The sequence below is a fragment of the Microcaecilia unicolor genome, chromosome 5 (assembly GCF_901765095.1).
Source record: "Microcaecilia unicolor chromosome 5, aMicUni1.1, whole genome shotgun sequence".
Taxonomy (NCBI): Eukaryota; Metazoa; Chordata; class Amphibia; order Gymnophiona; family Siphonopidae; genus Microcaecilia; species Microcaecilia unicolor.
The window spans coordinates 357365192-357392697 of NC_044035.1; the positions used below are offsets into that span (position 1 = coordinate 357365192).

The 27506-nt window shown below is 44.9% G+C and overlaps 1 protein-coding gene and 1 non-coding gene across 2 annotated transcripts; both read left to right on the plus strand.

The window, feature by feature from the left end:
- Positions 1-1919: 1919 nt before the first annotated feature.
- Positions 1920-27109, plus strand: RPL13 (ribosomal protein L13). Its single transcript, XM_030204608.1, has 6 exons — positions 1920-2023; positions 3856-3973; positions 5567-5708; positions 9564-9737; positions 15061-15117; positions 26906-27109. Exons 2-6 carry the CDS (start codon positions 3870-3872, stop codon positions 27062-27064), a joined length of 636 nt encoding a protein of 211 aa, XP_030060468.1. The 5' UTR covers positions 1920-2023; positions 3856-3869; the 3' UTR covers positions 27065-27109.
- LOC115471468 lies at positions 3598-3677 on the plus strand. Its single transcript, XR_003942353.1, has one exon. It is a non-coding gene; the product is annotated as a small nucleolar RNA MBII-202 (small nucleolar RNA).
- Positions 27110-27506: the final 397 nt, after the last annotated feature.

Here is a 27506-nt window from a genome sequence, read left to right on the forward strand (position 1 = left end):
GGAGTGGAGGAGTGGCCTAGTGGTTAGGGTGGTGGACTTTGGTCCTGGGGAACTTAGTTCAATTCCCACCTCAGGCACAGGCAGTTCCTTGTCACCCTGGGCAAGTCACTTAACCCTCCATTGTCCCAGGTACAAATAAGTACCTGTATACAATATGAAAGCCACATTGAGCCTGCCATGAGTGGGAAAGCACAGGGTACAAATGTAACAAAAATAAAACATTTTCCAGTTCTGTGATATTTATTTCTTCTTCAAGTTAGTTTTCAACAGCATTTTCTCAGTTATTACCCAAATGCAAACACAAAAACTCCTTCTTACCTACAAATGCACTCAGTCTGCTGCCCCTCACTACCTCTCTACCCTCATCTCCCCTTACGTTCCCGCCCGTAACCTCCGTTCACAGGATAAATCCCTCCTCTCAGTACCCTTCTCCACCACCGCCAACTCCAGGCTCCGCTCATTCTGCCTCGCCTCACCCTATGCTTGGAACAACCTTCCTGAACCCTTACGCCAAGCCCCCTCCCTGCCCATCTTCAAGTCTTTGCTTAAAGCCCACCTCTTCAATGCTGCGTTCGGCACCTAACTCTTACCGTTCAGTAAATCCAGACTGCCCCAATTTGACTGCCCCGATCGGACCGACTGTTCACTTGTCCTTTAGATTGTAAGCTCTTTGAGCAGGGACTGTCTCTCTTTGTTAAATTGTACAGCGCTGCGTAACCCTAGTAGCGCTCTAGAAATGTTAAGTAGTAGTAGTAGTAGTAGTAAGTTTTGGGATGTTACTGAAAATCCTTGCTCAAAGCCCACCTCTTCAATGTTGCTTTCGGCACCTAACCTTTATACCTTTCAGGAAATCTAGACTGCCCCTATTTGACTGACTGTACATTTGTCCTTTAGATTGTAAGCTCATTTGAGCAGGGACTGTCCTTCTATGTTAAATTTTACAGCGCTGCGTAACCCTAGTAGGGCTTTAGAAATGTCAAGTAGTAGTAATATTATTCTGTCTCACTGTATTTCCAATTTTGGCATAGTATAAGCATCACGAGGATGGACTGCATTAGGGGCTTATAAACCCATTTAGTTAAACAAATGAGAGATGTGCATGAAAGAAAATGTTTATTTTTATTATTTTGACTTATGAAAACTTGTCTTTGAAACATGCTCAAAACAGAATAATCCCATTTGTACAAAAGAGATGAGGTGAAGATGTGGTTCCATGTGCCCCAATAAAAGGAGAGTTTAATTTTACTTCCAATCGTTATAACACCAGGCTTCCCAAGGCAGATTACAACAACACTTAAGATGAACCCATCAGTACACAGGATATCCTCACTGAAATTTGGCAATGTGGTACTGTATTGTCCTCCATCTTTTAAAGCACTGCCTATTCAACTGGAACAGTTTTTGCCTTTTTACAGATGGACCACGTATAGGCAGTCCCTTATTTCTAATAATCTTTTACTGTCGTTTTTTTGTTTGGGGTTTACTTGTGACTCCACCTACTGCCAGCAAGCTACGCCTACTGGCTTCAATCCGTATAGTGAGTAGGTATTCTCATACCGTCTCCTGTTGTCAAGCTTGCTGTTTTTATATTCAATTTTTATTTCATAATATTTATATGTGGAACTTTCAAATAAGTGACAAAAAACCAAAATATTTTGTCATCCACCTTTTAAGGCACTGCCTATCCACCTGGAACAGCTTTACACTCTTTACAGATGGACCACCCATTAATTTTTAATAACCTTTTGCTATTGTTTTCAACAGCGTTTTCTGTTATTTTGGGTGAACTACAGCTCCGCCTACTGGCTTCAGCCCATATAATGGACTACATAGGGAAACCCGGTCTTCTGTTTTCTTCAATTGAGGCCAGTAGGCACGCTTCCGTAGACAGAACGTCTCCGTCTCTTTCGCGATTGGTCTGCTAGTATCGCAGCCTCTGATAGGCTAGAGCCATTCAGATCCCAGAATCCTCCGGCCGGACACGGCCTCTTTCCTTTCCTTTCGGCCATTTTCTCCCGGAAAGGTAAGGTGTGTCGTTTCTTTCGGCAGAATCCGTGGCCATCCTGCCTGGGTTGTGCACTGTGTCCCCCTCAATCGATGGGGCTGGACGCGCGGAAGGTGTCGCTATGCGAAGCGCTGGAGATGGCGTTGGCTGGTGCTGTTTACTTGGTCTGGAGCGGCCGTGGCTAGGGGTGGTGGCGGCGGTGGACACCTGGGAGCTGCAGCGCTGTGGCCTGGTGAGAGTAGACGGGCTGTAGTGACAGGTGTGCGCTGGCCTCGTATCGGAGGACGCAGAGGCTGTATCTGTTGTATCTCGGTGATACAACAGAACCCTCCCTTTATGTTCATACAAACAGATTCTATAATCAAACTTGACTTGGTTATAATACAAATGATCTTTTCCTGATGGTGCAGTTGGTGTTTAGCACCCATTGGCTCCTGTGATTATATTCACACAGGGACTTATCCTGGGTATAAAGGGGGGGGGGGGGGCGCATCTGTATTGAATTTATACTGTACACAGTAGGAGTACGTTGGTGGTGGTGGTGGTGGGGGGTGACATGTGCATATTTTACCAGCATTATTTTTATACTCCACACATCAGTGGCGTAGCCAAGGGTGGGCTGGGGTGGGTTCAGGCCCACCAAGTGGCAGCACACCTTGAATGTGGCTGGCAGGGACCCCAAGCCCCACCAGCCAAATATTCCCAACAACTGTTTGCTGCCGGTGAAAATCTGCTATTTAAAAGGTATACGGGGGGGGGGGAGAGGGGATGTTTGAAAGACCATATGGCATGCAGGCGAGAGAGAGGGAGAAGGTGGAGTTCTTTCTGCCCACCCAAACTTGGGTGTCTGGCTACGCCCCTGCCACACATACTGGGAGGGAACTATATGTGTTTCTACAATGGCTTCTATATTGAACAGTAGGAGAAGGCATGAAAAGGGATCCCATATTTATATATAGGGTATGTTTACATATTGGGAGAGAATTAAGAACATAAGTGTTGCCATACTGGGGACAGACCGAACGAAGGTCCATCAAGCTCAGTATTTATTTATTTATTGCATTTGTATCCCACATTTTCCCACCTTTTTGCAGGCTCAATGTGGCTTACAGTACGTCATGAATGGTGAAGATATATTAGAAAATAGATATTGTGTTACAGAAGAATCATGGGTAACAAGATAATGATAGAACGTGATAATAATATAACAAGCAGATATTATAAGTATCTTGTTTCCAACAGCGGCCAATCCGGGTCAGCTGACAAGATCCCAAAAAAGTACAATACATTTTATGCTGCTTATCCTAGAAATAAGCAGTGGATTTTCCCAAAGGCCAAAGATGGCTTATGCACTTTTCTTTCAGGATGCTATCCAAACCTTTTTTTAAACCCTGCTAAGCTGTATGTATTATAGTTGTGTATATCCCCTGGAGGGTACTGACAGAACTGTATGCAAATATTAATTTGTGATTATATTGTGAGGGCACATTCTGTAAAGACATTTTTGTTGCTCTGGTGCCATTGTAGTAGATGATTTAGTTCTGTCTGTACTGCTAAAGGTACATCCCAGCTGCACAAGCTACAGTCAGATGATGACAATGTCTCCGGAATCTCTGTATCACTGTGATGATTCACTTTGAACCCTTTTCCAGCTGATGACTGTAGATCTTGAGGGAAGCTGTTTTTGTAAGGCATTAGATGTTTTGCTCCCTTTTCCATTTTCATTTGTTCTCATTTCTCCTAGAAATTTTGATTTTGTTGTATAGTTTCATACTACACCTCTTTAGCGTTTCTGGAAATTTTAAAATAACTTTTGGGAACTTTTCCTATTCTTCCTATGTGTGTTTCAGGGAAATAAGCCACCATGGCCCCCAGTCGAAATGGCATGATCTTGAAACCCCACTTCCATAAAGACTGGCAGAGACGAGTCGCTACCTGGTTCAACCAGCCTGCCCGAAAGATCCGCAGGTGAGGGCACCAAAAACTAACATTTTCTCTTCGTATGGTTAGTACTTGTGTAACGTATTGATAAATAGCCTATTTTGGTATTGCTGGGATTATTGTGTTTTTGTAATTAAAAAAAATTAAATTACAGAATAATCAGCACAACAACCTATATAGTTTTACCTTATCTAAGACACATTTTATCCCCATCCTTCCTGCCCTCAGGTGGTGCTCATTTTCATAGATTGCTATGAAAGTATGCCTTTGTGTAATTGAATTTCCTTTCTTATATTTGTGTGGGGAGAAGTACAGAACAGTGAGTAGCAGGGTAGTTCTTCAGAGAAGCTGCACACAGCTAGACAGAGATTTACAGGATTTTTCCAGATCTTGCAGTCGGGCAATGATGATGCTTTGGAGCTCGCTGACTCCTCTTTTGCATATTTTCTAATCGCTGGCTGTTGATCTGTTCAGTTGAGGTTACCCAGCGCTCGTGACCAAGGTTTTGTGTGTTTATTCGCCTTATCTGTATATTCCATAATAGCATCCTCTTTCTAAAAGCCCTTGGAAGGTATTTTTCTTCTGAGCCTGCTTGATTTAGAAGTCTGGACTCTATAAGCATGGCTCCCAGTATTCTGCTGCTGTGGGAAGAGTAGATGGATTGCACCCTTATTGCGAAGTTGGCCATTGCCTGTAGACTTAGATGTAGTGGCAGGTCAGCATTTGCAATTTCCCTCACCCATTCACTAGCCAATTTTCCTTGTTTTCCTAGTCAGTTGGGTCAGCAGTATGAGGTGAACAGTGGTGTTTTGGACTGCATTCTCCTCTGCTGAGAGGGACCAAGTGCAGGATTTGAAGCGTAAAGTTCATAGCTGACAACGGGCCCGGGTGACAAAGATTCAGTGTTGAGGCACTTAATAATTTTTTTTTATTCCGCGATATCTGCAGCCCTGCTGAGGTGTATCATCATAACGTACCTATGTAGTTCAAATGTGTGCATGACCCCATTTGGAAAGCCTGGCTTATGCTGCTGGCTCAATATCTGGAGGGGATTGTGCAACAAAGAGCAGCTTGTTGGGATCCTTGGGGGAATTGGTGGTAGGGGGGATCAGCATCTGTGTATGTAGGTTCAGGGTTAGGATTGGGGGGAAGATGGATTGCTGGGGATAGGGATCAAGGGTAAAACCAGAGAAGGGGCACCTACTTAACCTTCCCTTATTCTCCCCCCCTCCCCCACATCGTAACATCTTCCTACCTGCTATCCGCAGGAAACTGAAGCAATTGAATCAATAGTCATATGGTCAACTATGAATCTGAACAGAAATACAAAACAAAATGGAAACAGCATTCAACCTATCTTCTTTCCTCTCCCATGCCAGAAAACAGAAACCCCAAATTAAGATGAGTAAGATTGGAATAAAGTTTTACATTAAATATGCAGAATAATTCAAATGCATGCAGATATGTTACAGAATTTTAATTCATGATGCAGAATCTGCCCCTGAGCTGCCACAGGAAGGTAGGGGCTATGAGGATTAGGTGATGGTTATTGCAGCAACACAGGTGTTTGTGAAGGAATAGGGCCACTTGGTGTCTTAACTTGTCTATTTCTGTGGTCAGGCGGAAGGCACGGCATGCAAAGGCTCGTCTGATCGCACCTCGCCCAGTTTCAGGGCCCGTCCGACCAATAGTGAGGTGTCCCACTTTCAGATACCACACCAAAGTTCGTGCTGGCCGAGGATTCAGCCTGGAAGAGCTGAAGGTGAGTGAGGAAATGCTCAGAATAAACCTACAGCTGTGGTGGACTCTAAACGCATCCCAGTGCAGTGATACTGGAGAACATGATGCTCGTGTGCCATTCTGCATGTCCAGCTCCAGAGAGCCGTGTGGACTCTGTATGGAAGGTGGTGTGCATGAGTCTTAGATAAGCCTTTGTACATTACTGCAGCATTCCAGCAACCCCCCAAAATCTCACTTGCATGTATGCTGATGGTGAGTGGGAGAGGCTGGGTAGCCCCCTGCCGCTGGAAGAGCCATTTGTGAGAGAGAAAGGAGGAGCAGGCAAAAAGCAACCAAAAGAAAGTGTGGATGGGATATGATATGCTGGTAATGTGTGAGCCGTTGCTGGCAGGAGTTTCATGTAACTCTTGCCTAGGGTGATCTGCTCTTTCCTGGGTCTGTGGTGCTTGAATATATTCACATATTCTTATGATGTTGTAAAGCAGCTGTTCCTGATTCTTTTAGGGTTGGTGGTGATACCAGCATTGTAATGTTCCATAAAGGGTTATAAATTGCAGTGGGGTACAGGGAGGCTCTGAAAGAAAATGTTTATTTATAAAATTGTACATAAGTACATAAGTAGTGCCATACTGGGAAAGACCAAAGGTCCATCTAGCCCAGCATCCTGTCACCAACAGTGGCCAATCCAGGTCAAGGGCACCTGGCACGCTCCCCAAACGTAAAAACATTCCAGACAAGTTATACCTAAAAATGCGGAATTTTTCCAAGTCCATTTAATAGCGGTCTATGGACTTGTCCTTTAGGAATCTATCTAACCCCTTTTTAAACTCCGTCAAGCTAACCGCCCGTACCACGTTCTCCGGCAACGAATTCCAGAGTCTAATTACACGTTGGGTGAAGAAAAATTTTCTCCGATTCGTTTTAAATTTACCACACTGTAGCTTCAACTCATGCCCTCTAGTCCTAGTATTTTTGGATAGCGTGAACAGTCGCTTCACATCCACCCGATCCATTCCACTCATTATTTTATACACTTCTATCATATCTCCCCTCAGCCGTCTCTTCTCCAAGCTGAAAAGCCCTAGCCTTCTCAGCCTCTCTTCGTAGGAAAGTCGTCCCATCCCCACTATCATTTTCGTCGCCCTTCGCTGTACCTTTTCCAATTCTACTATATCTTTTTTGAGATACGGAGACCAGTACTGAACACAATACTCCAGGTGCGGTCGCACCATGGAGCGATACAACGGCATTATAACATCCGCACACCTGGACTCCATACCCTTCCTAATAACACCCAACATTCTATTCGCTTTCCTAGCCGCAGCAGCACACTGAGCATAAGGTTTCAGCGTATCATCGACGACGACACCCAGATCCCTTTCTTGATCCGTAACTCCTAACGCGGAACCTTGCAAGACGTAGCTATAATTCGGGTTCCTCTTACCCACATGCATCACTTTGCACTTGTCAACATTGAACTTCATCTGCCACTTGCACGCCCATTCTCCCAGTCTCGCAAGGTCCTCCTGTAATCGTTCACATTCCTCCTGCGACTTGACGACCCTGAATAATTTTGTGTCATCGGCGAATTTAATTACCTCACTAGTTATTCCCATCTCTAGGTCATTTATAAATACATTAAAAAGCAACGGATTGGCCACTGTCGGTGACAGGATGCTGGGCTAGATGGACCTTTGGTCTTTCCCAGTATGGCACTACTTATGTACTTATGTACTTGGCATCTTCAGCGATGTTGCCTGCTTTCTACCTGACAGTCCACCAGTGCCTTTCAAAATGTTAATTGTCATTTTAATTTAACCATTGAGATAACAGCAAACGCAGCAAAGGGGATGTTTGATTAGAGGGGTGGAGAGCAGCAGATACTGGCAGAATATTTTGCCAAAATGGCTTTGCTCAGTTAATCTCATGTAAGAAATATTGGCCAGTCTAAGGGGTGCATTTGATCCTTTTATCCTTAACTGAAATTGTTTCACTACCTGTTTAATAAATTCCATTCCTACTGACGTATATAAAAAGATCAGAGGGAAGGAAACTTCAGCACCGCTCTGATTTTTAAAGAGAGCTTTACACGTTGCTAAGAGTTCTAATTCTAAGACTAGCTAACCTGCCTTGTCTGTCGTCGTTACAGAAGAATAGAAGCCTTAGATATTGAACAGGAGGATTTAGGATGTTCCAGGGTAGAATTGGAGTTTTGGATAAAATTGAATCAGTTCTGATAATGCTTTAGATTTGTTGGGGACCCCGACACATTGTTCACATGATGTGCACAATTGGAGTTGGTTGGACTAATTCCTTCTTAAGAGAACATTTGGGAAGAAAGTGGATTCTGAATTGATGGACTGTGGGGGTTCCAGAAGGACCCCCCCCCCCCCCCCCTAACCTTGTCATCTCTCCTTTTTAACCTTTTTCTCTTTGGAAAAGATGATTCATTCTGATGGGTTTTATAACTTTCATGCATGCAGATGATATACAAAATTGTACAATCTGGCCTAAGGCCAGATTGAGAGTTTATCTGCAGTAGTGTGATGGGTAAAATGTAGCCACTTGGTAATTTAATAGATAGAAAAGTGGATTGTGCTTGTCAACTTGCAATACCAGTTCATCACTCTCTCTCTGCTGCTCTTCTTCCTAGACTCTGTTCACAAGTGCTTGGTATTTATCCAACCTCTGCTGTAACCTGATGTTCAACCAATTTATGATTAAATGTTGCTACTCGAAAGTTGGAGAGCTGCATTGCATGATTGGTTATGCCCAGATGAGGGATTTGAAGTTCTAGGGAGAAACTTCTTTACTAGAAGTGTTGGAATCTTGCTATGATTGTATTTTATGTTTTATTTATATATTATATATATATATTTTTTGAGGTAAAGGTCTTTAGGTCAGTGAGGGGACCACTTGGTAAAAATACTTCATTGTGAGAGCCAGGACTGTCTGCCAGCGCCCTGGGCAAGGTGTGGGGTTAGCCTGGCTTTTCAGGTACCCAGACCATCTTGTATAGCTAATATAATCTGTTCCTCCTCATTCTCACTTTCTCCTCCCCTATCTTGCCTTTTTTCTGTTCACACACTTTCATGCCCTCTCCTCCCATCCCAATTCCTGTGGATCTCAATACCCACCTACATCTGCCATCATTTAGCCTCCATAGTCATGTCCCCATCCCATCCAAGTTGCCTCCCTACAAAACTTCTATGGAGGCTCAGGAACAGCGGTTCTGTTTATTTGATACTGTGTGGCTAATACTTAAATTCACCGCTGGTGAGACTAGCATGGGAGTTTGGTTGCCACATGGCTCAGACTCACTGAGAGCCACATTGTGTTGGAAGAAAATATAAGCTATTCTGGAGAAGGAGGCGAGGGAGTATGTTGGGGGGGGAGACAGTCGTAGCCACCACTCGCCCCAGGCCTTACAGTAAAGCTGCTTTAGGTCCTTTTTTAAGGTTGATAGAATTCAGTAGAAAGTTGCATTAGTCTGTGCCACCTCATTGATCCATTTAAGTACTCACATGGAACAGGGCTAGCTTGGGTATAAAGGAGAAGAGGGAGGTGGTGGGATGGTGACTGAAAAGGTTAATAAGAGGATAGAATATGCGTCCATTCAGAATGGTGACATTTTATTGTAGCTTCCCAGAAGCCTGTGATTTGAGCTATGTTTTGGTTGTCTTATCATTGCTATGTTTGGGGCAATAGCTAGACCTGTGTTTATTTATTTATTATTACATTTGTACCCCGCACTTTCCCACGGAATTAGGTACAATGTGGCTTACATAGTTAACAGAATTACAGTTATTAGATTCATTAAGAAGAATGAACTATAATGTAACATAATAATAGAATGTTGTCTTTCTCTGGTCTTTAGATGGCCGGCATCAATAAGAGGATTGCACGGACAATTGGTATCTCGGTGGACCCCCGTCGGCGTAACAAGTCAACAGAGTCCCTGCAGGCTAATGTACAGAGACTGAAGGAGTATCGCTCCAAACTTATCCTCTTCCCAAGGAAGGCCTCTGCTCCCAAGAAAGGAGACAGCTCTGTGAGTATTTGCAGACCCTCTAGTGACAAGGCTATCCTTGGGTTTGTTTTTGTGTTTTGTTTTGTTTTGTTGTAACTTGGGAGATTGTTTTCTCCTTGCATGTGATTCTTGCATAAGCAGTAGTTATGTTCTGCAAAAAGTGACGCTTTTGCAGAGTTACAATCACCAGCTTAGTAACTCCAGGTAAACCTCTGCAGAAGATATAAAGTAAATTCCAAGGTAATAGTACATACACTATGGGCAGTCTGAAGAGAATGCTACTTTGATTCTGATTGTGTGACAAATTATATATATTTTTTTTGTGGGACCATGAATGTTCTGCTGTTCCTCTGGAATTTTAACCGTTACAACTTCTACAGCATATAATTGGCTTCACAGAAAGGCTAAAAGATTAGACGGCAATGGGGAGACGGAGTTTTGACTCCCGACTGTAAACTTGTCACCTTGGGCCAACTCAACCAAATGCTCTCCTTTCAGGTGACGTCTTATCTACATTAAGAGGTCAAAGGCTAGGGTTTTTTTTTAATGTGCTGTCTAGCATGCAATCTTTCAAAAGAGTGTGCTTTTTCCCAACATTGCTTCCATGATGACAAAGAAACATCGTTCCCACAAAAATTTTCTGTCTGCACACGGTATCAAATGTCTCTGAGAACAAGCAGGCCAATGATTCTCACATGTGGGTAACACGGTCTGCGTTGCCTGGCCTGGAGCTTGAAAAGCTATAACTTTTAAGAGTGCGTGCCACGCTCCTACTGCGCATGCACGAGTGTTTTCCTGCCCACTATGGAAGGTAAAATTAGTTTTTACCTGATCATTTTCTTTCCATTAGTCCCAACAGATCAATCCAGAGGCCCACCCTTTGTTGAATTTGGATGTTGTAGGTTCTTTTTACGTTTCAACAATTTTTATTTTAGATATAACTACATATTAACAAACATTTACTTTCACAGGTTACATACAATTGAGTTCCACATCATTTGCTCTTATTCCAAAATGTACTGTTAAGATCCCCTAAAGTGATGTGGTTCCCCCTTCTACTTAATCTACATATTTCCATTCCTTAACCCTTATCTCTCCCTCCCCTAATCCCCTCCTCCTCATCTCCCTCCCCCCTCCCGTCAGCCCTCCCAGTAACCCCTATATGCCAAAACCCACTTCTGTCAGCGTATAGTATATGATTATAAAGTAATAACAATAAGACTACGTCCTTTCTGTGTCATCTTATCTAAGTAGCATCCCCATATTTTAAAGAATCGAGTTTTCCTTTTACAATGTCCTTTGGCCTCCTTTGCCTCCCAAACCAGCAATTGATGCACCTTATTGCGCCAGTGCCAGAAGGTCGGTGGATTGGCTACAGTCCAATGTTGCATGATACATTTTCTTGCTACCAGATAAAGTTTTCGACACAACAGTGTTTTATCAGCATTTAATCTCCTTTGTGGCTCCTTCATATCTAACACTAGTTGTAGTGGGTTCATGTCTCTTCTACTACCCACCACCCCTGTAAGATAAGTAACTATTTGCCTCCAATAGCGTTGTATTAGTACACAATCCCACAGTGCATGATACAATGAGTTCTCAGAGTTATTACATTTCAAACACATAGTTGTTTCAATTCCCCCTGATTTATACAGTTGGACTTGGGTAAAGTATGCTCTGTGTAGTATTCTATACACACATTCTCTTTAATCAGCTCCTCCTATTATGTGTGGAATATCTTTGAGCTGCGTCATCATATCCCAAGAGTCCAATGCCCTTTGTTGTAGGTTCTTTTAAAATGAATGGCAAGTATCAGGCTTCAGTTTCCACTTCGGATGTTTCCCTCCCACAGGAGCAGTGGAGGAAGAGCCTACATGGGCTTCATAGAGGCAGGAGTGGATTTACTAGTATTCTTCCATTGCTTTGGTATCGACAATACTGAGGTTAAGATGGATGCACAGGACCACATATAGCATACCTCTGAGGTTCTCTCTATCTCCCTCTGCTGGTAGAGGGACATAACCCATTCGTCTCTTCGTCTCTGGATTGATCTGTTGGGACTAATGGAAAGAAAATTTATCAGTTAAGAACTAATTTTACCATAAAATATGCCCAGTGAAGAATACAAAATTGACCTTTTTTCAACTCTGATATTGCTGAAATTTCTGGTATTTTAATTAATTGACCTAGATCCAACACCACCAAAAGGAGGCCTAGCTCTGTGGGGTCAAGCTCCTTTTCTAAATTTCAAATTACAATTAGAAGTTAAAGGAAAAGGGATAAAAAAATTATAAATTTAACAAAGAGAAAAGCACATTAGCCAACTCCTCCACCGGAAGGGGCAGTAAGAGTTCCAAAAAATTAGCAAGTTTTTCATCATCTTGAGCATTTCTCTTAGTTTCTAAGTAGAAAGACTAGCATGTTGTGTTCTCTGAGAAACTTGTACTGTTTCATATACAGCTCTGTAAAATATTTCCAACATATAATAGTGAGAAGAGGTTACTGTGGTCTATGGAACACGTAGCTTGCCAGGACTAGGAAAACATGTTGGGTATTTAGTTGCACTGAATCGTGAAGGTATCATGTGAGGAGCTTTAAACTTTTCTTCTCTACTGCTGACAGGTGAAGAGCTGCAGAGGGGGCTAGAAGTGGCTAATAACTGCACATTTGTTGGGTTGGAAAAGTTTAGGAAAATTAGGGAAAGAGAGAGATGCTGTGGGAATAAGACCAAAATAGAAAAGAGGTTGATACTTGAAAGACTCCAGCAGAGACCCTTTCGTATCTTGTGAAAAAGCATCTGCAGGTAGTTCCATTGTGAGCCCTCCTGGGACAGAGAAATATCCAGCTACTACTGAAAAAGGTGTGAGCAAAATCTAAATAAATAATTATATGGAATGCTGCTACTATTGGAGATTCTACATGGAATGTTGCTACTAGTGGAGTAGTGGCCTAGTGGTTAGAGCACTGGTCTTGCAATCCAGAGGTTCAAATCCCACTGCTGCTCCTTGTGATCTTGGGCAAAGTCATTTAACCCTCCATTGCCTCAGGTACAAACTTAGATTGTGAGCCCTCCTGGGACAGAGAAATATCCAGAGTACCTGAATGTAACTCACCTTGAGCTACTACTGAAAAAGGTGTGAGCAAAATCTAAATAAATAAAGATTCCATGCAGAATTTCAAAGTGTAGCAACATTCCATGTAGAACCCAAAGAATATCAAGATTCTGGAATCCTAAAGAGTGACAAGATTCCATGTAGAACCCTAAAGAATAACAAGTGGAGGAGTGGCCTAGTGGTTAGAGCACTGGTCTTGCAATCCAGAGATGGCCAGTTCAAATCCCACTGCTGCTCCTTGTGATTTTAGGCAAGTCACTTAACCCTCCATTGCCTCAGGTACAAACTTAGATTGTGAGCCCTCCTGGGACAGAGAAATATCCAGAGTACCTGAATGTAACTCACCTTGAGCTACTACTGAAAAAGGTGTGAGCAAAATCTAAATAAATAAAGATTCCATGCAGAATTTCAAAGTGTAGCAACATTCCATGTAGAACCCAAAGAATATCAAGATTCTGGAATCCTAAAGAGTGACAAGATTCCATGTAGAACCCTAAAGAATAACAAGTGGAGGAGTGGCCTAGTGGTTAGAGCACTGATCTTGCAATCCAGAGGTGGCCGGTTCAAATCCCACTGCTGCTCCTTGTGATCTTAGGCAAGTCACTTAACCCTCCATTGCCTCAGGTACAAACGTAGATTGTGAGCCCTCCTGGGACAGAGAAATATCCAGAGTACCTGAATGTAACTCACCTTGAGCTACTACTGAAAAAGGTGTGAGCAAAATCTAAATAAATAAATACATTGGCCCTGGATAAAACTGGATTCTTGTATGTTCTGAGATCTTTTTATTGAGTTCTCCAAAGTGTGCTAATGGATTTAGTGTGTTCTAAATGCTAAGAACCTCTTAGGAATAAAATGGGCTTCATATCTGTTAGTCCATCTTAGTAAAAGGAACCCAGACTGCTTTTGAGAGTACATAGATCTGCTCTTGGGATGTTGTCATTCTAGGAATGATTAATTAAGTATATACATACCCACCTTTCCAAATAAGCTCAAGGTGGTAATAGTTTTGTTCTGTTTTTCTATTTCTTTTTAACAACCCTTCCTAAAAAAAAAAAATACATTTTTAGTGTGCTCAAGTCATTCATAAGCTAAAAATATAAAGCATTATGTTCTCACAGCCAAAATAAGCTGCCTGTAGCTAGAGTTCAAAGTCAACAAGCTAAAATAACATATGGTCAATGTAAAACCTAACTGTCTTATCCTAGCACAGTCTAGAATAATAGTTCTCGAAGGTCTGAAAATCTTTCAGATGGCATTATTGAAGCTTAAATTCAAGCCCCAGTCTTGCGTTTGGTTTAACAGAAGATATAGTAACATAGTAGATGATGGCAGAAAAAGACCTGCATGGTCCATCCAGTCTGCCCAACAAGACATATCAAAGGTTATAGAGAATTGACAGTAAATATGGAGGCAGAAATAGAAAAGGAGTTGAAGAGAGAAGTAAAAATTCTTGCTCGTAAAAAGCAGGATATTCCCAACAGCAGTGGCCCAGGAATCTGCTGCAACAAGCTGAATTCCATAAACGTGCAATACTGAGTTCCTGTTACTCTGGCTGCAGATTGAGGAAGAGAAGCCTAGCAGTGGGCAGACTACTAGGGGAACCTAAGGTTCAAATCCCAGCAGGTTGCCTCAGTTACACACTTAATGGCCCTTTAAGAAAAAACTTAGCACTCTGCATCTCCTACTTTTATGCTTCTGAGCCATGTGGCACATAGCGTCAGCTAAGCCTTAGTGAAAGGGCCCCTTAAGTCCTCCTGGGACAGGAAATACCTGAATGTAATTCATCTTGAGCTTCTACTGAAAGACACAAACTAAATCCAAAAATCTGTTCCCCTCTTTAAAAAAAAAAAAAAAAATTTTCCTGTCATCTTTGGTCAGATGTGTACCAGTATCTCTGGGTTTTGGTCTCCCAAGGTTTATTTGAAATTGGAAGCTGACAATTTGGATCTAATTGTAGATGTTGGCATTTTGTTTGGGTCTGGTTTGAGTGTGTTGGGTTAGAGTCATCGGCTGTGTGACTTGAGTAAATGGAGCTTCAGTGACTTGTGGAAGGGAGAGGTTAGTGAAGTCTAACCTGAAAGTTCAGAATTCACACATCTTTGAAGCTTGGACCCAGGTTAGGTCATAGAGGTGCAAACTGCTTGTTCCTCCACAGATTGTGTTTATTGCAGTGACCTACAGAAGTTGAAATCAATATGATCATAATGTAATTTCCTTTCTGTTTCTAGGCAGAAGAGCTGAAGCTGGCAACACAGTTGGTGGGACCCGTTATGCCTGTCAGGAATGTAAGTCTCTTCTGTCTTGCTTTCTTGCTGTCCGACTCCATGTGGGGGAAATGTGTATGTGGTGTCTCTGTATAATGCCTTCTCCCTTGCAGGTTATCAGTTCCATACGCTCAAGCGTATTTAGTGCACCTCCCTTCCTGCCATCATTATTGGTGCCCTTACTTCAAATAAGGGTAATGTAGCAGGAGCTGGAGGTTCTGAGGAACTAAAACACTTTATGGGTTTCCAGAAAATGTTGAAGGGGTGGTGAATTCCTCGCTTTATGGCCCTGGGTTGAAGTACATGGAGAGTCCTGGGCACTACGGAGATTGAAACATATGTGACGGTGTCTAGTTAAAGGTGATTAAAGTAGTAGATCCAACATGTCATGGGTCCATAAGTAGTCTGAAAAAGTTTGAACTCTATAGCTCTTATTTTTTTCGCATAAAAGGATGGAGTTTGGGCTGTTGCAGTACAAATTCATTAAAACCTCATTTTTATTTTCTTCACATTTCCCCCCAGGGACAGGCTTGCATTTGTTGTGCTCTACCTGCTGTTTAGCAACACTGCTTTGTTCTGCCCCTTCTGTCAGAAAGTCATTTGTTGATTTTCAGAATTATTTGTTAACTGTAATATGAAGTATTTTTATTAACGTTTGCACCATACAGATACATCAAAAAGCAAACAGGCATAAAAATTCCAATTGTGATAACTTACCCCAAGGTAACAACAACAAATACTTCCATTTTTATAAGCGTATAAACCAGAGCTCAAAATAAGGACAAAAGGAAAAACAAAAACCAAGAGAGGGAACTGTCCTTATTCTAAATCAGTAAGTTGGAGTCACATAAAACAGGCAAAGGGAAAGCATGGGAAGTTGCTCGTCAGTTACAAAGAGTCCACATCCTTCAAGAGGTCCCCAAATATACTTCCAGTGAGATTTAGTCTTCCGATGGATGGCAGCACGTCTCTCCATAGTTTAAATATAATGACGTTTCACTCTCCAAAGGTTCAAAGAAGGAATACCAGAGTCCTTCCAACAAGCTGCAAGAGTCAGCTTAAGTCACATGGAGAAAATGGTGAATAAGTGCAATATATCTCTTAACGGAATCCATGAATATCTTGATTGAGCGTGAAAATCCCAGGATCCCAAGGGATCTGCAAGCCAGTACGCTACTTAATCCGAAATGGAATAGACTTAAAAAAAAAAAAGCGTGTTTTAGGGCATGTCCACCATCTATGGCTCAGTATACCTTGCTGACCACATCACCTCCAGCTCGCTGGACTGGACTGTGGAAACCATTTGCTGAGATGATCTGGCGTCTTAACATTATTTTCTTTTACATGGGATGCTGTAGCAATTTTTGTTAAGGATTAACTTTTCCAGAACTTCTGGGAGAATAGTAATGTTTAATTCACTCTCCTGTGTGCCTGTGTTCAACAGGAGCTGGTAACAAATCCCGGAGGTAAGCATAAACAGTGCTAACCAAAAACTTTGTTGAACGAAAGCCTTCAGACATTCTCTCAAAAAGTGTATTCCCTGTAGCATTTAGTCATTAAAAGATTCTTCAACTGCATTTAGGCATAAAAATGAGCAGGTGGGAAATTATAATCATAGGCCAATGTCTCAAAAGCCAAAAAATGATCATACAGCTGCCCCCAGCAAGACAGACCAGAGGGCCTGCCAAGCAGTATATACTAAGGAATCCAGATCAGGAGGAAACAGAGGGTTATTACAAATGGGTGTAAATCTAGAGAGTTGGAAGTCCCGTCTACCATACATCATATCCCAGAGTTTGACGGTATGTAGAATCATGGGTGGAACATCTGCTCTAAGCTTACCATATCACCTGGGCAGCCAAAGCATATGCACACCTGCTGTTAATTATGAGTACATATTGATAAGAATGATTTGATACCATTCGACTGCAGCCTGAACTTGAGCAGCATGGTAGTAGAACCAGAGTTTGAGAACCCTAAGCCCTCCCTTCTGGAGGTCTCTGTACAAGTACCCTTCTTGCAAAACGAGGCCTGAAGACTGGACAGAGTCCAAAACAGATTTCCTCAGCAACCCTCCAGACCGGTCAAGACGCTTGGGTTATGCATGCCTACCAGCAGAGGGAGACTGAGAACACTAACTTCAAACTGAGTACATATAACCTGTGCTAGCCCTCTATCTCCAGTATTTTCTCAGTCTCAGCAGAGGGTAGACATGCAGCCTGTGCAGCTTGTCCGGTCTGGTAGGATTTAGGTCCTGGTTGTGAGATTAGTTAATCTTCAGTTGGTTTCTGGGGATAGATTGATGAAAGAGCAGTGTTAATCCCTGTGCCTGGAATAGCTGTGGTGTGCAAGGGGTTGGTAGGTCCGGTGGGGCCTGCCATTGTCCCCTCTGGGGTGTCACACCCGGGTGGCCGGGTCCCTCCCCCCGACTGGCTCTCCCGTTTTGGGCAGCGTTGTGCCTCGGCTGCAGTGTTAATCCTGCAGCCTTGAGTGCCATACAGATAATAGCAGCAGGGCTCAAATAAAGTTGTAAAAAAAAAAAAAAGCACACCTCGTGGTGGAGAGCTGCAGGAGCTGCACTCCGGTGTTTCTGGAGGTGTTCAGCTGGTCTGGGAGAGCTGAGCCTGTAATTAAGCGCCGGTGAGTGTTTTTTCTTTTATTTGCTGTTCGCCGGTTGTTGTAATCAGCTGTTTTCTGAGGCGCGAGTATGTCAGGGAAGTTGCTTCGTTGCCGGCTGTGTGCGCGTCGGGGTGTAGACGCGGCTGGCGGTCCCTGCCGGTTCTGTGGAGAGCCCAAGGCCCTATCCCCCGCGCCACCGGTGTTAGCAGCGGAGGTTCCTTCGGCGGGATCGCAGGAGGTTACTGCGGCTCAGTTTGGCGCTTCAGCGGCGGTTCCGATTTTGGCGGGAACCGCCGCCATCTTGGATTCGGGCCTTTTGGGCGCTGAGACGGTCGTGGGGCCTCAGTCTCTCCCGATTTCGAGTCCCGCTGGGGGGGAGGCCTCGGGCAGCATGGGGTTCCCTCCAGAGTTTGTTTGGAGTTTGTTTCAGGCTTGGAAGGCGGGCCCATCGGGTGCGGAGTCCCTTAGTCCCAGATTGGGGGGGGGCTACCGCTAAAAGACCTCGAGTGGAGTGCTCTGAAGATGTAGAGGTCTTTTCCCCTCCGGATTCTGAGGGTGATTTTAGCCCCCTGGAAGAGGAGGAGGGGTCGGTTGCAGGGCAGGATGGGGACCTGTCTTTGCCTGGGGAAGACCCCTCTGTGGTTAGGATTTTTCACAGGGATGAATTATCTGACCTCATTGAGCAGGTGTCCGCCACTTTAAGGTTTGATCCTGCGGCGGCTCCCATTGGGGATGGGAAGCAGGTGGATCCTTTGGTTAAGGGGATCAGGCGGCTCTCTCGTTCTTTCCCTATGAATGCGGACTTGAGAGATATGATCACGCAGGAGTGGCATTCGCCGGAGGCTCAGTGTAAGGTGGCTCGGGCTATGACCAAGCTCTATCCTATTCCTCAGGAGGACAGAGAGTCTCTCAGGCCCCCGACGGTGGATGCCGTGGTGACGGCAGTGACTAAGGCTACTGCTATTCCAGTGGATGGGGGGGCCGCGTTGAGGGACCCTCAGGATAGGAAATTGGAGACCTTTCTAAAGCGGAGTTTTGATCTGTCTGCCTTGGCGCTACAAGCGTCTGTTTGTGGAGGTCTGGTGGCTCGGGCCTGTTTTCGCTGGGCGGAGAGGCTCCTGGATAGCCCGCAGGCGGATAGGGCTTCTCTTGTTCAAGATCTGGCCAAGTTGGAGATGGGGTCGTCGTTCTTGGCGGATGCGCTGTACGATTTGTTGAGGGCCTCTGCTAAGAACATGACCTTTGCGGTGGCGGCTAGGCGGGCCCTGTGGTTGCGGGGCTGGGTGGCCGATGCCGCCTCCAAGACTAAACTTTGTTCCCTCCCTTTTAGGGGCTCTCTGCTTTTCGGGGAGGAATTGGATAAGTTGGTGAAGGGTCTTGGTGATGCTAAGGCCCCTCGGCTTCCTGAGCTTCGTCCCAAGGTGTCTAAGGGGGCAGCAGGGCGGGGGCGTTTTCAGGAGGCTCGGCGTTATCGGCCCGGTAGGTCTTCTGGGGGGACTAGGGGTCGGTTTTTCCAGAGAACCCAGCCCTTTCGAGGTGGCCGTCGCGGGGGGCGAGGCTCCTTTTCGGGAGCGTCCGGTACGTCCCGTGTGTCTCAATGATGGTTTGGGGACCCAGCCTCTGGTTCGCGTGGGGGCTCGCTTGCGCTTGTTTTACCAGAGGTGGGTCCAGATCACGTCGGACCAGTGGGTCCTACAGATAGTGCGAGACGGGTACGCCCTAGAATTCGACAGTCCCCTCTCCGATTTCTTTCTCGTGTCTCCCTGTCATTCAAGATACAAGGCAAGAGCAGTACGGACCACTCTGTCACGTCTAATCGGTTTAGGGGCGGTGGTACCTGTTCCCAGGTTAGAAAGAGGTACGGGCTGTTACTCCATTTACTTCGTGGTGCCCAAGAAGGAAGAGGGTGCCTTCCGGCCCATTTTAGACCTCAAGAAGGTCAATGCAGCTCTAAAGGTTCCCTCCTTTCGGATGGAGACATTGCGCTCAGTTATTGTAGCGGTGCAAGAAGGAGAGTTTCTGACGTCTCTAGATCTGACAGAGGCTTACTTACACATTCCCATTCTAGAGGCGCACCAGCGTTTTCTTCGCTTTGTGGTCTTAGGGAGACATTTTCAGTTTTGTGCGCTTCCTTTCGGTCTGGCGACTGCGCCTCGCACCTTCTCCAAGGTGATGGTGGTGGTGGCAGCGGCGCTGCGCTTGCAGGGCATTTTGGTTCATCCGTATCTGGACGACTGGTTGATTCGGGCCAAATCAAGGTCAGAGAGCGAGGAGGCCACCGGCCGTGTGGTGACCTTCTTGCAGTCGCTCGGTTGGGTGGTCAATCTGGCAAAGTGTCACCTGGTGCCTTCCCAGTCCCTGGAGTATCTGGGAGTTCGCTTCGACACGAAGAAGGGCCGGGTGTTTTTGACAGCTCCTCGCATCTCCAAGCTGCAAGAACAGATCCGTCGGCTCCGAGCGCAGAGGGCGCCTTCGGCGCGGGCGTATCTTCAGGTGTTGGGGCTGATGGCAGCAACAATAGAGGTGGTTCCTTGGGCCAGGGCCCATATGAGAGAATTACAGAGAGCCTTGTTGTCTCGTTGGTCCCCTCAGTCTCAGGACCTGGAGGAGAGTTTCCCTCTGTCGGGGGTTGCCCGTTGCAGCCTTCGCTGGTGGCTCCACTCGCCGAATCTAGCGAAGGGCATGTCGCTGGACGCTCCCAATTGGACGGTGCTGACCACGGATGCGAGTCTCTCGGGCTGGGGAGCGCATTGCCTGGGTCAGGTAGCCCAGGGACGTTGGACGTTGGAGGAAGCATCTTGGTCCATCAATCGCCTGGAGACTCGAGCAATTCGGTTGGCTCTTCGGTCCTTTCACAGCCTGTTAGAAGGCAAGGCAGTCAGGGTTCTTTCCGACAATGCCACGGCCGTCGCATATGTAAATTGGCAGGGGGGAACGAAGAGCCAAGCGTTAGCTGTGGAGGCGGCGGAGTTAATGTTGTGGGCAGAAGCTCATCTTCAGGGTCTCTCGGCGGGACACGTGGCAGGGGTGGACAACGTGAGCGCGGATTTTCTAAGCAGGCACACGTTAGACCCCGGGGAGTGGTCCCTCCATCCCTCAGTGTTCAATCGTCTGGTGTTGGAATGGGGTCGGCCGGTGCTGGATCTCATGGCATCGGCCGACAATGCTCAGGTCGATCGCTTCTTCAGTCGTCGAAGAGATCCTCGGGCCGAGGGCATCGACGCGTTAGTGCTCCCGTGGCCGACTCAACAGTTGCTCTATGTATTTCCGCCGTGGCCGCTGGTGGGCCGCGTGGTGCAGCGGATCGGGCGCCATGCAGGTCTAGTGGTTCTGATTGCGCCCAATTGGCCTCGACGTCCGTGGTACGGAGACCTGGTTCGGTTATTAGTGCAGGCTCCGATTCCGTTGGGGCCCAGGGTGAGATTGGTTCAGGGGCCGATCGAGATGGCCGACCCTGCTCCATTCTCGCTTACGGCCTGGCTCTTGAGAGGCTCAGATTAAGGAAGAAAGGTTTTTCGGCCAGGGTAATTGATACCATGTTGCGCTCTCGTAAGAGGTCTACTTCTTTGGCTTATGTGTGGGTGTGGCGCATTTTTGAGAACTGGTGTCAAGAGCGGGATTATGTTCCTCTACGTGTTTCGGTCGCGGAAGTTTTGGAGTTCCTACAGGACGGTCTTGACAGGGGGCTCTCGCTCTCTTCCCTGAAAGTGCAGGTTTCAGCGTTGTCTTGTTTCCGTGGAAAGATTCAGGGGATTTCCTTGGCGGCTTCGCCGGACGTGGGGCGGTTCTTGAAAGCTGTCAAGTTGCTTCGTCCGCCTCGTCGGCCGACGGTTCCGCCCTGGGATTTGAATTTGGTCTTGGAGGCTCTGGTAGGCCCTCCGTTTGAACCGTTGGCTTCCATCTCGTGTAAAGATCTTACTTTAAAGACAGTGTTTCTGGTGGCCATTACTTCGGCGCGTAGAATTTCGGAGCTACAGGCTTTGTCTTGTAGAGAGCCTTTTCTCTCCTTGGCTAAGGAGAAAGTGACTTTGCGGACAGTTCCTTCGTTTGTTCCTAAGGTGGTCTCCTCCTTTCATGTAAATCAGGTGATCTCATTACCAGTGTTGGGGGATAGGTCTGGTGATCTCTCTCAACGTCGTCTGGCTAAGTTGGATGTTCGACGCATTTTGCGGTCGTATTTGAGCAGAACGCAGGACTTCCGAGCGTCGGATCGTTTGTTCATTTTGTTTGGAGGTCCCAGAAAGGGGGAAGCGGCTTCCAAGGCTACTCTGGCTAGATGGTTGAAGGAGACTATTGCCTCGGCGTATTTGTTGAAGCGTCGGCCAGTTCCCTCGGTACTGAAGGCACACTCTACTCGGGGGGTAGCCGCCTCTTGGGCGGAAAGTAGTTTTATTCCTCCGCAGGACATTTGTAAGGCGGCGGCGTGGTCGTCCATTCATTCTTTTGTAAAGCATTATAGGATTGATGTGCAGGCAAAAGAGGATGCTCGGTTTGGAGCGGCTGTGTTGTCTTCTGCTTTTCGTGGGTCCCACCCTTAATGTGTCTACTGCTTTGGTACTTCCCAAGCGTCTTGACCGGTCTGGAGGGTTGCTGAGGAAGGTGAAATTAGGCCTTACCTGCTAATTTTCTTTCCTCTAGACCCTCCAGACCGGTCAAGAGCCCGCCCTGTCTCTTATCAGAAGTATTTTTCAGCCGTGTCAATTATCAGAAGTATTTTGAGCCGTGTTCTGCTATGTCTGTTCATTTTATATTCAGTATGGTCGGAGAACTTTCTTTGACTCTAATATTCTGCAGAGTGGGACGCCTGGGCGTTTCATCTGTTTAAGCACACTGTTGGTGTTTAACTGTTAGTTTCCAGGTACAGGGGTTTTATTAGTTTCAGAGTTACTGTTCCAGTGATTTGTTTCTCTGCTTTGCTAAGTGTATACTGGAGATAGAGGGCTAGCACAGGTTATATGTACTCAGTTTGAAGTTAGTGTTCTCAGTCTCCCTCTGCTGGTAGGCATGCATAACCCAAGCGTCTTGACCGGTCTGGAGGGTCTAGAGGAAAGAAAATTAGCAGGTAAGGCCTAATTTCACCTTTGGAATCGCTATGGGTAGAACTTGAAACAAATATAGTAAACAGGGCAGAATGTTCATTCTAATGGTAGCTATTCTACTAAACCAAGTAAGTGAAAGATCTTTCCACCGGGCTAGGTCACATGTTAAAGTGGAGATCAACTTAGGGTAATTGGCCTTATAAAGGTGAGAGTGATGAGGAAGCAACTGAACAGCCAAGTATTTTAGGCTCTTGGTAACACAACGGAATGGAAAGGAAGTCTACAAGGATTGTAGGACATTCTCTGGCAGAGTAAGGTTAAGTCCCTCTATCTTGCTAACATTAATTTTAAACACTGAGATCTGGGAGAATGCAGCAAGGAAGGGTAGTCGGGAGATGTCAAAGATAGCAGAAAATCATCAGCAAACAAGCTAATCTTTTATTCCCTACCCCCCACCTGGATCCATGAATAGAAAGGTTGGAGCATGTAGCTGTAGCTAAAGGCTCCATAACAAAAGCAAAGAGCAGCGGGGAACAATGGGCACCCCTGCCTGGTTCCCAGTGTCAGTGAAAACATGATGGAATTACCCCCATTAACTCGCACACAAACTTTGGGGGGGGGGGGGGGGGAGCTGAATACACTGTCTGCACCCATCCACAAAAGGTCTCCCTCAAGCCCACCCACAGAGTTTTATGCAGGAAGGCCCAGTGACCTCTGTCCAAAGCCTTTTCAGCATCGATTCCCAAGAGAAAGGCCTGTTGCGCATTTTTCCTAGATAGATATATAACTTAAGTCAACAATCTTCTGAATGTTTTCTGCTGCCTGCCTCTTGGAAACAAAGCCCACCTTGTTGGGATGGATCAGATCTGGTAACGGGCCACCAAGCCTCACTACCTAAACTTTAGCTAAGATTTTGACATCTCCATTCAGGACAGAGATGGGTTTATAGAATTGACAATCTGTCACATCTTTGCCCTCTTTAGGGATAACAGAGAACCCCATCTTGGATCCTGTTCATAAGGCAAGCCAACAAAGAGGACAGTTCGGGCACAACGGTTTTATAGAATTCGACCGGGAGACCATCCAACCATCGTGCCTTACCAGATGCCAAAACCTCATTGGGTGTCACCAGAGCGTTCAAAGCTGTCCTCTGAGTATCAGACAGGGAGGGTAGCTCCAGAACACCCAAGTAATGGTTGATATCGTTAGGGAGAATCTTAGTCACCCGGGGTGGGGACACAGGCCATATGGCCGCGAGATCTCATCTCCCTCTGTTAACCAAAAGTGCCTCAGCAACTCTTTAATAGCTCCAGTTTTCACCTTCTGGGACATAGCAGAGTTGGACAACTAAAATAGTTGCAAGCGAAGCCCCAAACAGTTGCTGATGGAGTGAAATAATCACTCATACAAAAAGACAGAGCAAGAGCTCAATGGTTCAGGCTGCCATCTCAGCAGCTGACGTTACTTCCTCCCGTTTTTAGAATATTTATCTAATTAAAACAATGTCTGTTTCCTCTACACTTCGTATAAGATCCCATTGAAACCATTACATGCTGAGAAATCCCAGTGCTCTATCTAGACTTTAATTTTAAATGAATACAATTCGTTTAAACAACTGTATGGTGTACAAATCTAATGAGACATCGAAATACAATTGACGCTAAAACTCAGTCCTAAATAATACATATCAAAATGTCCATTATAAATACATTCCACCATCATAATTTTTGTAACAGTTTATCAAAAAGCCATGTTATAGGTTTTGTGTTTCAAATTTATTTATTTATTTATTGCATTTGTATTCCACATTATCCCACCTCATTGCAGTCTCAATGTGGCTTACAATTCATTGTGAATATTGGAAATAGAAAGTAGAAAATGCACATTTGGTTTGTAGAAGGTTTGGGTTATATGGTGGTGAAGTACATGGTTGTATCACAACAAAAGTCGTTATAAGACATTACTATCTATAATAAAGATTGTACAGTTACACGTGATGATCTTTGTGATATATTTTTTCGAAGAAATAAGTTTTCAGTAGTTTGCGGAAGTTGGCCAGATCATGGACCGTTTTCAGGTTGCGTGGTAGTGCGTTCCATAGCTGCGTGCCCATATAGGAAAATGTAGACGCATGCAACACTTTGTATTTCAGACCTTTACAATTGGGAGGTTGAAGATTGAGGAAAGTACGAGAAGATTTTATTGCGTTCCTGTGGGGTAGTTCTATTAGGTCTGACATATAGGCTGGGGTGTCTCCATGGATGATCTTGTGGACTAGGGTACAAAGTTTGAACGTGATGCGTTCTTTAAGTGGGAGCCAGTGTAGTTTTTCTCGTAGTGGTGTCGCGCATTCATATTTTGGTTTGCCAAATATTAATCTGGCCGCTGTGTTCTGGGCTGTCTGGAGTTTTTTTTAAAGTATTTGCTCTTTGCAACCAGTGTATAATGAATTACAGTAGTCCAGGAGACTGAGTACTAGTGATTGTACCAGATTGCGGAAGACAGACCTTGGAAAAAATGGTTTAATTCTTTTTAGTTTCCACATTGAGTGGAACATCTTCTTGGTTGTTTGTAGCATGATTCTCAAGTGTTAGGTTCAGTGACTCCTAGAATTTTTAGGGTATCCGAAACTGGTAGGTTTAGATTGGGTGTGTTGATGGTGGTGAATTTATTCTTATTGTATTGCGAGGTGAGTACAAGGCATTGGGTTTTTTCTGCGTTAAGTTTCAGCTGAAATGCTTCTGCCCAGGAGTTCATAATGTGTCGGCTATGCTTGATTTCGTTAGAGATTTCCCTTGGATCTTGTTTGAATGGAATGAAGATCGTTACATCATCAGCATATATATGTGGGTTCAAGTTTTGATTCGATAGTAGTCTGGCCAAGGGGAGTCATCATTAGATTGAATATGGTCGGTGAGAGGGGGAATCCCTGTGGAACGCCACATTCGGGTGTCCATGTAGGTGATGTAACCGAGTTTGATGTCACTTGGTAAGAGCGTGTAGTTAGGAACCCCTTAAACCAGTTGAGAATGTTGCCTCCGATGCCGAAGTATTCTCATACATATTCACTCTCCATAGACAACTCATTCCATATTGAGGGTGCTTTACTTATAAGAGTTTGCTCCCTTGTTACACTAGATCTAATTTCCCTCAGACAAAAAAAAAATCTAAAGTGGAAAGATGTATTTTGGTAAATAAAGATAATTTGGGCCACTGTTATGAATGAGTTTTAAAAATCACTGAACAAAAAGTCGGTTGGAAGCTAGTGTAATGTGATGAAAAAAGAGTGGCTCTATTGATCTGTTCCTTTTCAGTTTCATCTTAGTGGCTGTGTTTAGCAGTACCTGCACTCTTGCTGTTCTTTTGGGTAAGCCCAGGTGTAGGAGATTGCAGCAGTCATTACGGACAGAACCACGATATATAGAACTCCTTATATTATTCTCTTGGAAAAGTGCAAATATGTCAGGTTCTCAGTGTCTCAGAAGCTTTTCTAAAAACGTACACATCCTGATCTTCCAGAGGGTGCATAAGAGGACGTGATTAAACCCTAATTTTTTTTAAATATTTGACCAAACCTGAATTATCCCAGTATGAGAGCGTCTCCTGCAGGAGCAGATCCATTGACATCCCACCAAGAGAATAGAAATGTCCAGTGTTCAGCTTTTTAAAATGGTTCTCTAGCATCCAATTATTTTACACAGTTCAAACCTTCTGGTAGGTGATGAACTAATGACTCCAGCTGCAGGGGGACAAAAATAATTGTAAGACATAACCAAAGCACCATGCTCTTGAATTAAAAAACAAAAACCTCAAACGAACCAAATCAATTCACTGACAAATATTCACAGAACAGAAGGCAGGCAATGAGCCCTGTAAAGGCCCATTCTTCCAATGTTTCCTCCTGTTAAGACACCCTTGTATTAGTTCTTGACAAAGTTGCTCAAACCATTTTAACGTTGCATCTCCTAAAGCTACTGTGCTTGAACAAGATTTAATGCAGCTGCAGAATGAAACCATTCGTAACTATTTGCTCTTGATTCTTGTGTTTGGTAGCTCCCCTGTGCAGGAATGTTACTGTACCATGTAGCAGTGTTGCCAGCTCTTTCCCTCCTTTTCGTAAGGAACTAACACTTCTGATCCCGTTTCCTCAGGTGTACAAGAAGGAGAAAGCCCGCATAATCACAGAGGACGAGAAGAACTTCAAGGCTTTTGCCAGTCTACGCATGGCTCGTGCAAATGCCCGTCTCTTTGGAATCCGAGCCAAGAGAGCCAAAGAGGCAGCAGAACAGGATGTGGAAAAGAAGAAGTGAAAATGTTTTTTGGAACTTTCAATAAAAAGCGAGAATATAAGACAAGTGCGTGAGTGGTTTAATTATACCAAGGAGAGCACACCGAGGCAAAGCAGCTTGCACAGACGGGTTATGCAGTCCTACCAGCAGGTGGAGACAACTACTGAGTTTCAGATAAGGTCTCCTGCTGAGTCAGTCTGTTCTCAATCTCGGCAGACGGTAGCAGTGGTAAGCTTGTGCAGTCCTGGCTTGGGTGGGTTGTTTTTTTTTCCTGGGGGCAGTTGCTGTTCTTTTTCCTTTGGGGGGGGGGGGGGATCTTAAAAATAAGAAAAACTGAGACGAAAAGAGAACACCTCTGAATTTCTTTCTGCTGCTGGGTGGAGGTTGAGGCCTGTTGGAGTCTCTTACCTAGTGTGTGTGTGTGTGTGGGGGGGGGGGGGTGTCTTACCTGGTTAGCCAAATC